The sequence below is a fragment of the Panulirus ornatus genome, chromosome 5, assembly GCF_036320965.1.
Source record: "Panulirus ornatus isolate Po-2019 chromosome 5, ASM3632096v1, whole genome shotgun sequence".
NCBI lineage: Eukaryota > Metazoa > Arthropoda > Malacostraca > Decapoda > Palinuridae > Panulirus > Panulirus ornatus.
The window spans coordinates 38,357,526-38,370,385 of record NC_092228.1 but is presented as its reverse complement, the minus strand read 5'-3'; the positions used below and the strand labels follow the sequence as shown (position 1 = coordinate 38,370,385).

At 42.5% G+C, this 12,860-nt stretch overlaps 1 protein-coding gene across 6 annotated transcripts in view; it reads right to left on the bottom strand.

Moving 5' to 3' along the window:
* The window catches only part of LOC139748664 (rab GTPase-activating protein 1-like), a 158,869-nt gene that overhangs the window by 69,278 nt on the left and 76,731 nt on the right, over positions 1–12,860 (bottom strand). For all 6 annotated transcript variants that reach the window (XM_071661926.1, XM_071661927.1, XM_071661923.1 and 3 more), the window contains 2 exons: positions 9,567–9,768; positions 6,290–6,369 (listed from right to left, as the gene is read on the bottom strand). In XM_071661926.1, the coding sequence (XP_071518027.1) occupies positions 6,290–6,369; positions 9,567–9,768 (282 nt within the window). The remainder of the gene's footprint in view (positions 1–6,289; positions 6,370–9,566; positions 9,769–12,860) is intronic.

Sequence of the window (12,860 nt, the reverse complement as noted above, 5' to 3'; positions counted from 1 at the left end):
ACACACCCACACAGCCCTCCATGGCTCCATGGGAATACCTGGTTTAAAAAGCAAGATATACATAAGTATACATATGTAAGTAGGATAGATGGCCAGAAAGCGTTATCAGATTACGTGTTAATTGATAGGCGCATGAAAGAGAGACTTTTGGATGTTAATGTGCAGAGAGGTGCAACTGGAGGGATGTTTGATCATCATCTTGTGGAGGCGAAGGTGAAGATTTATAAGGGTTTTCAGAAAAGAAGAGAGAATGTTGAGGAGAAGAGAGTGGTGAGAGTAAGTGAGCTTGGGAAGGAGACGTGTGTGAGGAAGTACCAGGAGAGACTGAGTACAGAATGGAAAAAGGTGAGAACAAAGGAGGTAAGGGGAGTGGGGGAGGAATGGGATGTATTTAGGGAAGCAGTGATGGATTGCGCAAAAGATGCTTGTGGCATGAGAAGCATGGGAGGTGGGTTGATTAGAAAGGGTAGTGAGTGGTGGGATGAAGAAGTAAGATTATTAATGAAAGAGAAGAGAGAGGCATTTGGACGATTTCTGCAGGGAAAAAATGCAAATGAGTGGGAGATGTATAAAAGAAAGAGGCAGGAGGTCAAGAGAAAGGTGCAAGAGGTGAAAAAGAGGGCAAATGAAAGTTGGGGTGAGAGAGTATCATTAAATTTTGGGGAAAATAAAAAAATGTTTTGGAAGGAGGTAATTAAAGTGCGTAAGACAGGGGAGTTTTGGAAAGAGGGGCAAGTATGAAGTCTGTTGGGGATGAGAGAGCTTGGGAAGTGAGTCAGTTGTTGTTCGCTGATGATACAGCGCTGGTGGCTGATTCATGTGAGAAACTGCAGAAGCTGGTGACTGAGTTTGGTAAAGTGTGTGAAAGAAGAAAGTTAAGAGTAAATGTGAATAAGAGCAAGGTTACTAGGTACAGTAGGGTTGAGGGTCAATTCAATTGGGAGGTGAGTTTGAATGGAGAAAAACTGGAGGAAGTGAAGTGTTTTAGATATCTGGGAGTGGATCTGGCAGCGGATGGAACCATGGAAGCGGAAGTGGATCATAGGGTGGGGGAGGGGGCGAAAATTCTGGGAGCCTTGAAGAATGTGTGGAAGTCGAGAACATTATCTCGGAAAGCAAAAATGGGTATGTTTGAAGGAATAGTGGTTCCAACAATGTTGTACGGTTGCGAGGCGTGGACTATGGATAGAGTTGTGCGCAGGAGGATGGATGTGCTGGAAATGAGATGTTTGAGGACAATGTGTGGTGTGAGGTGGTTTGATTGAGTAAGTAACGTAAGGGTAAGAGAGATGTGTGGAAATAAAAAGAGCCTGGTTGAGAGAGCAGAAGAGGGTGTTTCGAAATGGTTTGGTCACATGGAGAGAATGAGTGAGGAAAGATTGACCAAGAGGATATATGTGTCGGAGGTGGAGGGAACGAGGAGAAGAGGGGGACCAAATTGGAGGTGGAAAGATGGAGTGAAAAAGATTTTGTGTGATCGGGGCCTGAACATGCAGGAGGGTGAAAGGAGGGCAAAGAATAGAGTGAATTGGATCGATGTGGTATACCGGGGTTGACGTGCTGTCAGTGGATTGAATCAAGGCATGTGTATGGGGGTGGGTTGGGCCATTTCTTTCGTCTGTTTCCTTGCGCTACCTCGCAAACGCAGGAGACAGCGAAAAAAAAAAAAAAAAAAAAAAGACAAGGGAGCAAATGGGAACTTCAGTGAAGGGGGCTAATGGGGAGGTGATAACTAGTAGTGGTGATATGAGAAGGAGATGGAGTGTGTTTGATGATAGAGTGGCAGATACAGGGTGTTTTGGTCGAGGTGGTGTGCAAAGTGAGAGGGTTAGGGAAATGATTTGGTAAACAGAGAAGAGGTAGTAAAAGCGTTGCGGAAGATGAAAGCCGGCAAGGCAGCAGGTTTGGATGGTATTGCAGTGGAATGTATCAAAAAAGGGGGTGACTGTATTGTTGACTGGTTGGTAAAGCTATTTAATGTATGTAGGATTCATGGTGAGGTGCCTGAGGATTGGCGGAATGCTTGCATAGTGCCATTGTACAAAGGCAAAGGGGATAAGAGTGAGTGCTCAAATTACAGAGGTATAAGTTTGTTGAGTATTCCTGGTAAATTATATGGGAGGGTATTGATTGAGAGGGTGAAGGCATGTACAGAGCATCAGATTGGGGAAGAGCAGTGTGGTTTCAGAAGTGGTAGAGGATGTGTGGATCAGGTGTTTGCTTTGAAGAATCTATGTGAGAAATACTTAGAAAAGCAAATGGATTTGTATGTAGCATCTATGGATCAGGAGAAAGCATATGATAGAGTTGATAGATATGCTCTGTGGAAGGTACTAAGAGTATATGGTGTGGGAGGCAAGTTGTTAGAAGCAGTGAAAAGTTTTTATCGAGGATGTAAGGCATGTGTACGTGTAGGAAGAGAGGAAAGTGACTGGTTCTCAGTGAATGTAGGTTTGTGGCAGGGGTGTGTAATGTCTCCATGGTTGTTTAATTTGTTTATGGATGGGGTTGTTGTGGAAGGTGAATGCAAGAGTTTTGGAAAGAGGGGCAAGTATGCAGTCTGTTGTGGACGAGAGAGCTTGGGAAGTGAGTCAGTTGTTGTTCGCTGATGATACAGCGCTGGTGGCTGATTCATGTGAGAAACTGCAGAAGCTGGTGACTGAGTTTGGTAAAGTGTGTGAAAGAAGAAAGTTAAGAGTAAATGTGAATAAGAGCAAGGCTATTAGGTACAGTAGGGTTGAGGGTCAAGTCAATTGGGAGGTAAGTTTGAATGGAGAAAAACTGGAGGAAGTAAGTTTGAATGGAGAAAAATTGGAGGTAGTAAAGTGTTTTAGATATCTGGGAGTGGATTTGGCAGCGGATGGAACCATGGAAGCAGAAGTGAATCGTAGGGTGGGGGAGGGGGCGAAAATTCTGGGAGCCTTGAAGAATGTTTGGAAGTCGAGAATGTTATCTCGGAAAGCAAAAATGGGTATGTTTGAATGGATAGTGGTTCCAACAATGTTGTATGGCTGCGAGGCGTGGGCTATGGATAGAGTTGTGTGTAGGAGGGTGGATGTGCTGGAAATGAGATGTTTGAGGACAATATGTGGTGTGAGAGGGTTTGATCGAGTAAGTAATGTAAGGGTAAGAGAGATGTGTGGAAATAAAAAGAGTGTGGTTGAGAGAGCACAAGAGGGTGTTTTGAAATGGTTTGGTCACATGGAGAGAATGAGTGAGGAAAGATTGACCAAGAGGATATATATGTGTCAGAGGTGGAGGGAACGAGGAGAAGTGGGAGGCCAAATTGGAGGTGGAAAGATGGAGTGAAAAAGATTTTGAGCGATCGGGGCCTGAACATGTAGGAGGGTGAAAGGCGTGCAAGGAATAGAGTGAACTGCAACGATGTGGTATACCGGGGTCGACGTGCTGTCAATGGATTGAACCAAGGCATGTGAAGCGTCTGGGGTAAACCATAGAAAGTTCTGTCGGGCCTGGATGTGGAAAGGGAACTGTGGTTTCGGTGCATTACTGCATGACAGCTAAAGACTGAGTGTGAACGAATGGGGCCTTTGTTGTCTTTTCCTAGCGCTACCTTGCACACATGAGGGGGGAGGGGGTTGTTATTCCATGTGTGGCGAGGTGGCGATGGGAATAAATAAAGGCAGAAAATATGAATTATGTACATGTGTGTATATATGTCTGTGTGTGTATATATATGTGTACATTGAGATGTGTAGGTATGTATATTTGTGTGTGTAGACATGTATGTATATACATGTGTATGTGGGTGGGTTGGGCCATTCTTTCGTCTGTTTCCTTGCGCTACCTCGCTAACGCGGGAGATAGCAACAAAGCAAAATAAAATAAATAAAATAAAAATATATATATTGTGCGTAAGACAAGGGAGCAAATGGGAACTTCAGTGAAGGGCGCAAATGGGGAGGTGATAACAAGTAGTGGTGATGTGAGAAGGAGATGGAGTGAGTATTTTGAAGGTTTGTTGAATGTGTTTGATGATAGAGTGGCAGATATAGGGTGTTTTGGTCGAGGTGGTGTGCAAAGTGAGAGGGTTAGGGAAAATGATTTGGTAAACAGAGAAGAGGTAGTAAAAGCTTTGCGGAAGATGAAAGCCGGCAAGGCAGCGTTTGGATGGTATTGCAGTGGAATTTATTAAAAAAGGGGGTGACGGTATTGTTGACTGGTTGGTAAGGTTATTTAATGTATGTATGACTCACGGTGAGGTGCCTGAGGTCTGGCGGAATGCGTGCATAGTGCCATTGTACAAAGGCAAAGGGGATAAGAGTGAGTGCTCAAATTACAGAGGTATAAGTTTGTTGAGTATTCCTGGTAAATTATATGGGAGGGTATTGATTGAGAGGGTGAAGGCATGTACAGAGCATCAGATTGGGGAAGAGCAGTGTGGTTTCAGAAGTGGTAGAGGATGTGTGGATCAGGTGTTTGCTTTGAAGAATGTATGTGAGAAATACTTAGAAAAGCAAATGGATTTGTATGTAGCATTTATGGATCTGGAGAAGGCATATGATAGAGTTGATAGAGATGCTCTGTGGAAGGTATTAAGAATATATGGTGGGGGAGGCAAGTTGTTAGAAGCAGTGAAAAGTTTTTATCGAGGATGTAAGGCATGTGTACGTGTAGGAAGAGAGGAAAGTGATTGGTTCTCAGTGAATGTAGGTTTGCGGCAGGGGTGTGTGATGTCTCCATGGTTGTTTAATTTGTTTATGGATGGGGTTGTTAGGGAGGTGAATGCAAGAGTTTTGGAAAGAGGGGCAAGTATGAAGTCTGTTGGGGATGAGAGAGCTTGGGAAGTGAGTCAGTTGTTGTTTGCTGATGATACAGCGCTGGTGGCTGATTCATGTGAGAAACTGCAGAAGCTGGTGACTGAGTTTGGTAAAGTGTGTGAAAGAAGAAAGTTAAGAGTAAATGTGAATAAGAGCAAGGTTATTAGGTACAGTAGGGTTGAGGGTCAAGTCAATTGGGAGGTGAGTTTGAATGGAGAAAAACTGGAGGAAGTGAAGTGTTTTAGATATCTGAGAGTGGATCTGGCAGCGGATGGAACCATGGAAGCGGAAGTGGATCATAGGGTGGGGGAGGGGGCGAAAATTCTGGGAGCCTTGAAGAATGTGTGGAAGTCGAGAACATTATCTCGGAAAGCAAAAATGGGTATGTTTGAAGGAATAGTGGTTCCAACAATGTTGTATGGTTGCGAGGTGTGGGCTATGGATAGAGTTGTGTGCAGGAGGATGGATGTGCTGGAAATGAGATGTTTGAGGACAATGTGTGGTGTGAGGTGGTTTGATCGAGTAAGTAACGTAAGGGTAAGAGAGATGTGTGGAAATAAAAAGAGCGTGGTTGAGAGAGCAGAAGAGGGTGTTTTGAAATGGTTTGGGCACATGGAGAGAATGAGTGAGGAAAGATTGACCAAGAGGATATATGTGTCGGAGGTGGAGGGAACGAGGAGAAGAGAGAGACCAAATTGGAGGTGGAAAGATGGAGTGAAAAAGATTTTGTGTGATCGGGGCCTGAACATGCAGAAGGGTGAAAGGAGGGCAAGGAATAGAGTGAATTGGAGCGATGTGGTATACCGGGGTTGACGTGCTGTCAGTGGATTGAATCGGGGCATGTGAAGCGTCTGGGGTAAACCATGGAAAGCTGTGTAGGTATGTATATTTGCGTGTGTGGACGTATGTATATACATGTGTATGGGGGTGGGTTGGGCCATTTCTTTCGTCTGTTTCCTTGCGCTACCTCGCAAACGCGGGAGACAGCGACAAAGCAAAAAAAAAAAAAAAAAAAAAAAAATATATTGTAGTGTATAGGTATGTATATGTGCGTATGTGGATGTGTATGTATATACACATGTATGTAGGTAAGTTGGGCCATTCTTTTATCTGTTTCCTTGCACTACCTTGGTAACGCGGGAGACAGCAACAAAGGATAATAAATGATAAATACAACATTTAAGAGATCCCATCAATTCTGTCTGGCCTCAAGCCTGTGAGAATATTTAGGAATTTCAAAAAAAGCTCTGACCTAATCCTCAAAGATAAGAATTTAAAAATATTAGTATCAATCCCATAGTTCATAAGCCATTTAAACAACAGGCTACAGCCTTTATCACAAATATAATCGTTCAAAGATATATCAAAACCAATATGTCATTAAAATAATTTCCTCAACTGAAAACTTATGAACAAAAAGTGACTGCAAATAAACATTAGACCATTACAAGATCTTTGCCATCTGAGCTAAAAGGCAGAGAGAGCTCCTTTCACTTTATTCAGCATACCTGTCTCCACATGTCCAACTCTCCCTGGGGACAATCCTTGGACACCTCTCCTGACCCACTTAGTAGAGGCTCATCATCATCTGTGGAAAGCCATTACACACTTTAAATTTGGTTCATTATAAAGAAAAAGATAATTACCAAACATCTGGATAAGAAGAACCAGGTAAAATAAAAATATAATCCAATGACACTGTTCCTATAAGCTTTGTTGTTTTAATTCACATTTTAAAGAGATGTGTGGAAATAAAAAGGGCGTGGTTGAGAGAGCAGAAGAGGGTGTTTTGAAATGGTTTGGGCACATGGAAAGAATGAGTGAGGAAAGATTGACCAAGAGGATATATGTGTCGGAGGTGGAGGGAACGAGGAGAAGAGGGAGACCAAATTGGAGGTGGAAAGATGGAGTGAAAAAGATTTTGTGTGATCGGGGCCTGAACATGCAGGAGGGTGAAAGGAGGGCAAGGAATAGAGTGAATTGGAGCGATGTGGTATACCGGGGTTGACATGCAGTCAGTGGATTGAATCAGGGCATGTGAAGCGTCTGGGGTAAACCATGGAAAGCTGTGTAGGTATGTATATTTGCGTGTGTGGACGTATGTATATACATGTGTATGGGGGTGGGTTGGGCCATTTCTTTCGTCTGTTTCCTTGCGCTACCTCGCAAACGTGGGAGACAGCGACAAAGCAAAAAAAAAAAAAAAAAAATACATACAAAACATACTAAACATGTGAGATGTCTTTTCTTTCTGTCTCAAGCTTTTAATATGACCTCCAAATCCCATATTAAATTTCTTTCTTTCTCAGTCTTTAAATATGACCTGCAAATCCCATGTTATATTCAATAAGTTTTCTTTCCTTTGCTGGGTAAGCTGAAGACCTATTTAGAGGTGCAATCATTTTCCACCTCCTGTAGAGTGCTAGCAATGCATGTTCAACCTAAGACCTTGTTATGAATCTGTGTTGTTCCATATGTAAGTTGCTGTAGGTAATGTTTATATTGTAAATGTAGGGCGGCATGGGGTGGCCAGGGGTCAGCAAGCTAAGCGAGCACTCCCCCTTCATGACGAGGGCATGGGCCCTCTGTCTCAACACTTCCTTGTCCACAACAGGTCCTGTGCCAGGTTAGTCTTCCCAACAGGGCCTCTGTTATCTCAGCTTGGAATTCATTCCCTCATTGTGTCATCACTCAAGTTATATCTGGCACTTAGGCCGAACATTTTTTCCCTCACCTGCGGTGCCCCATGGCCAGGGTCAGCTAAGAGGTCAAGCCTGGGGAAGATCATCTCCCAACAATCATCATTTCACTAGTGAGATGAGGGCCAGGCATTAGGCAACTCAAGCCAATCAGGAATGGCACTATGTGGCTCCCCTCCTCCAATCACAATCGAGATGAGGGCATGTTCAACCTGACTTCAGCCGATCAGGACTAACTGTACATGGTCATTTCTTCCAATCACAGATGAGAAGAGGAAGGCCAGGGTGGAGCCAGCCACTCATAAGTGGCTCACCCTTCCATAAAAGCCCATGACGACAGCTTAACCACAATTCCTCCAATCATCACATGTCCAGCAAGTAATGTAGTTTCCTTTGTCTCATTCCCATAGCCACTGAATTCACACTGAGTGATGTGGCACTACACTGCACTCTACAGTGTTGGACTTGTGTCTTGTATTCTTTGTTTCTTTTAATATAAGAAGTTTTACTCCTGCTGTTTAATTTCACCCCTTACCTTTAAAGTAGCATTATCCATGTTGCATAATAGACCTTCTGTGCTTTCTTTTCATTGATATATGTTTGCTGCATATTTGGAGTACCAGAATGGTCATGCCTTCTGGTTTCCCACAGTGTTGCAGTCATATCATACACAATTTTGTAAATACCATATTTCCTTTACATGTCTCAGACTGCCAGTCTAACCTGATTCATATCCTAAAATCTCAACGGGCCAGAAAACCTGAAAAGTAGGAAGATGATGAGCAATGCATTTATATACAAATTTCTGCTCCTGCATAATTCCTTGCTTTGTGGTCATCTTCAGTCCCAGAGTCATTTCCTAGTTCTTGGCCCTCCTTCTCTACTTTGTTAATTGTTCTTTGAAAAATGAACTGACTTTGTACCCACAATGAGAGCATCCTCCAGTTTTTTACATATAAAGTCATGCCCCATTTCAATTTTATTTAGTTTGTCCTCTTGTGTTATCTGGCATTTTTCATGCAATCTAACAGTGTTCTCATATTTCTCCACCCTTGCCTCTTTGTGGTATATTCTCAGCATAAGCTTTCTTTTACTGCAGCCATAATAAGGGTGCTATTAGCACTCCCATTATGGCTTTGGTAAGGCTGTATCATTGTTGACAGATGGAAAGGAGTACATTATGGCAGAAAGCTTCTTATTCCAAAGGAGTCCACCATTTCCCTGCTTTTGCATGGAATGAAGCCTAGAAGTTGTATAAGCCTCATTAAAGAGGTCCTAGAGTTGTATAACACTATATATACATATGCACATACACATACAAACATCACCTTATTTTCTGCCCTCAGACCCTTCTCTATTGGGATTCCTCACCTCAGAGTAAGCCAACCTTGTCCACCAGGCAGGAACACAGATCAAAAAGTGTAGTGATGTCGTCTGTTTGTATTTATGGGGTGAGTGCTAGACACTTGAGGAGTACAATATAAGCATCTTGAGTGCTAGACACTTGAGGAGTACAATATAAGCATCTTAAGTCTGAAAATTGCATCTTAGGCATGATATGTATACCTGATGAAGTCTTCAGGGATCTTCACCCTTACAGCCCAGACTGTGGTATGTTAAACTGCTGTTTAACTTTGGAAAGATGGACTATGTCCACATTCCAGAAAATAAAAAGTGTCTAGGGAGTGTAGTTTCAGATAAGCACCTGTCTGGTTGAATGGAGCTTCAGACTGGGTTTGGGCTCAGCTGTTTAGTGCATGTTAAGTCAGTCTGTGAGAATGCTTAGTCACTATGGTACTTGCATGGGGTTGGGAGGTCTGTAAGTGAAAACATGTAGCTGAAGTATATGGAATGGGTGAATTTTTTTCTGAGAGGCAGCTAGTGGGTAGCTGAATGGGTTTTGGGTAGGAGCTGGCAAGAACTGTTGTAAAGAACTGAGTGTTGAGTATTTTGATGGGGATGGTACTGGAAATATTTTTTTCAATGTGCAAGTGGTGAATGTCTGTTGTTGCTGTACCTAACCCTCAAACTCACTCTCGTTTATTTCATCCTTTTAAGAACACTCACTTATATCGAAGTGCCTTACCTGTATCTTCATCACATCCTGGAGTTTCGATTGATGCTATCGATGGTGAGCGGCCAGTAGAAAGTGAAGACAGTGTTGAAGAAGTTAAGGAAGAGAGATTAAGGGAAAGTGACATTGTAGATGGACGCCATCGTTCCACCTCCCCTAAATTGTCAACACTTGTAACAATGTACTGTTGATCACCCTGGGGAGAATGATCTACCTGAAAAGAAAAAATCCTGTCTGGGTCTCAGAATTTTTTTTCAGATGAGACTACAACATGAGTCATATGAAAAACAAGACCTTCAGTAATGCAGTTAGGTTGGTCAATACCTTCAGAATGTGAAAAAAATTCCAGGTTGTAGCCTTCTCTCCACCAATCTATATCTCTGACACCTGTTCCCCTAAGAACTCCCATGAAGGAGGTAGCCATGGCAAAAAAAAGTCCACTTATCCTTGTCCTTCTATGCCTCCCTCACATATACCATTCCATGCATTCCTCCCCCATTTCTCTCCTTCCAGTCATCTTCTAATGACCAGTACTTTCTATGATGTACAAGAAAACAATTTCCATAATAGAGATCAGCAGTCACTTTCTCTCATCAAGCTTGAATACCTTCTGAAGTATTGTCACTCTTTCTTGGGGTAAACTGCTTAGGCCACAGTGATGTCCTGATTATCTAGAGCCTATCTGTTTACATCTCCAGATAGAACTGATGAAAAATGTTTGGATAAATAGTGATACATTGGTGTATGCACAAGTGGATCCAGATGTATTTCAACAAAAAAGAAAGCATTATGTACATAAATTCTAATGTATATCCATTTATCTTTTTTATACTTGATCACCATTCCCTGTGTTAGCGCCAGGAACAGATGAAGAAAGGCCACATCCACTCGCATCCATTCTCTAGCTGTCATACATAATGCACTGAAACCACAGCTCCCTATCCAGAACCATGCCCCCCCCATAGACCTCTCCAAAGTTTAACCTGGATGCTTCACATGCCCTAGTTCCGTCCAGTGACAACACAACGACCCTGTATACCACATTGTTGCAAGTCACTATCTCATGCACACCTGTCACCTGCCTGCACATTCAGGCCCTGCTCACTCAAAATCTTTTCCACTCCACGCTTCCATTTCCAATTTGATCTCCCTATTCTCCTTCTTCCCTCCACTTCTGGCACATATATCCTCTTTGTCAACCTTTCTTCACTCATTCTCTCTATATGTCCAAACCACTTAAGCACACCCTCTTCTACTCTCTCAACCACACTCTTTTTATTTTCATACATCTCTCTTACTTTTCATTACTTACTCGTTCAAATCCCCTCACACCACATATTGCCCTAAAACATTTCATTTCCAACACACCCACCATCCTCAGTACAACCCTATCTATAGCCCATGTAACAGTGTTGGAGCTACTATTCCTTCAAACATACCCATTTTGGCTCTCCGAGATAATGTTCTCTCCTTACACATTCTTCATCACTCCCAAACCCCTTAAGCACACCCTCTTCTACTCTCTCAACCACACTCTTTTTTATTTTCATACGTCTCTCTTACCTTTCATTACTTACAAGTTCAAACCCCCTCACACCACATACTGTCCTCAAACATTTCATTTCCTACACACCCATCATCCTCCGTACAACCCTATCTATACCCCATGTAACATTGTTGGAGCTACTATTCCTTCAAACATACCCATTTTGGCTCTCTTTGATAACGTTCTTTCCTTACACACATTCTTCATCACTCCCAGAACCATCCTCCGTACAGCCCTATCTATAGCCCATGTAACATTGTTGGAGCTACTATTCCTTCAAACATACCTATTTTGGCTCTCTGAGATAACATTCTCTTCTTACACACATTCTTCATCACTCCCAGAACCTTTGCCTGCCCCCCCCCCCCCCCCCCCCCACCCACCCACCCACACACACACACACACACACACACACACACACACACACAAACACACACTGTTACTCACTTCCGCTTCCATGGTTCCATCTGCTGCTAAATCCACTCCCAGATATCTAAACACTTCACTTCCTCAAATTTTTCTTCATTCAAACTTACCTTCCAAATAACTTGTCCCTCAACCCTACTGAACCTAATAACCTTGCTCTTATTTACATTTACTCTCGACTTTCTCCTTTCACACACTTTTCCAACCTCTGCAGTTTCTCATATGAATCATTAACCAGTAATATGACTCCCTGATTGATGGTTGCCTACCGGCTACTACCTCTTAGTACACATTTACATATATTACAGATCAGCAAAATCAAAATAAATGTCTCTGTCCAGTTCCAGGGGATCTGAACTGGAGATCTACCAGCATCCTCTCACTAAATAACACACAAGTTTCCCACTGATAGTCGTTTTCACAGATAAAAATTACACTGCATCACCATAAGGAAGGATGTCACACATACATACTAAACTATCATTCATTTATTACTATTTTTCACTCAATTGTCTTTCATTATTTCCTTTAGCTTCTATCTCGGTATTTCCTCATTTTCCCTATAAATACATGCAGATGCAATCTTAATTTCTTTCGAATATTCACTTTCTTAGTGTAAGCATGCAGAACCTGCTTCTGGTAAAAATTTGCAAACTTAAAAAAGCCTTTGAGAGCTCTAGGTATTTTAATAACCTTCACTGGGAAACTCCAATTAAGATTCTACCTATGTCACTATGCAGTGATGCAGAAAAACATTCAAAGTACATACCTGACTGTGACAACACAAGGCAAAATAAATATTATCATTTATTTATTATACTTTGTCGCTGTCTCCTGCGTTAGTGAAGCAGTGCAAGGAAACAGACGAAAGAATGGCCCAACCCACCCACACACACGTATATACATACGCATCCACACACGCACATATACATACCTATACATCTCAACATATACATATATATATACACACACAGACATATACATATATACACATGTACACAATTCATACTGACTGCCCTTATTCATTCCAGTCGCCACCCCACCACACATGAAATGACAACCCCCTCCCCCCGCATGTGTGCAAGGTAGTGCTAGGAAAAAACAAAGGCCACATTCGTTCACATTCAGTCTCTAGCTGTCATGTATAATGCACCAAAACCACAGCTCCCTTTCCACATCCAGGCCCCTAGTTCAATCCACTAACAGCACATCGACCCCGGTATACCACATCATTCCTATCCACTCTATCTCTTGCACGCCTTTCACCCTCCTGCATGTTCAGGCCCCGATCACTCAAAATCCTTTTCACTCCATCTTTCCACCTCCAATTTGGT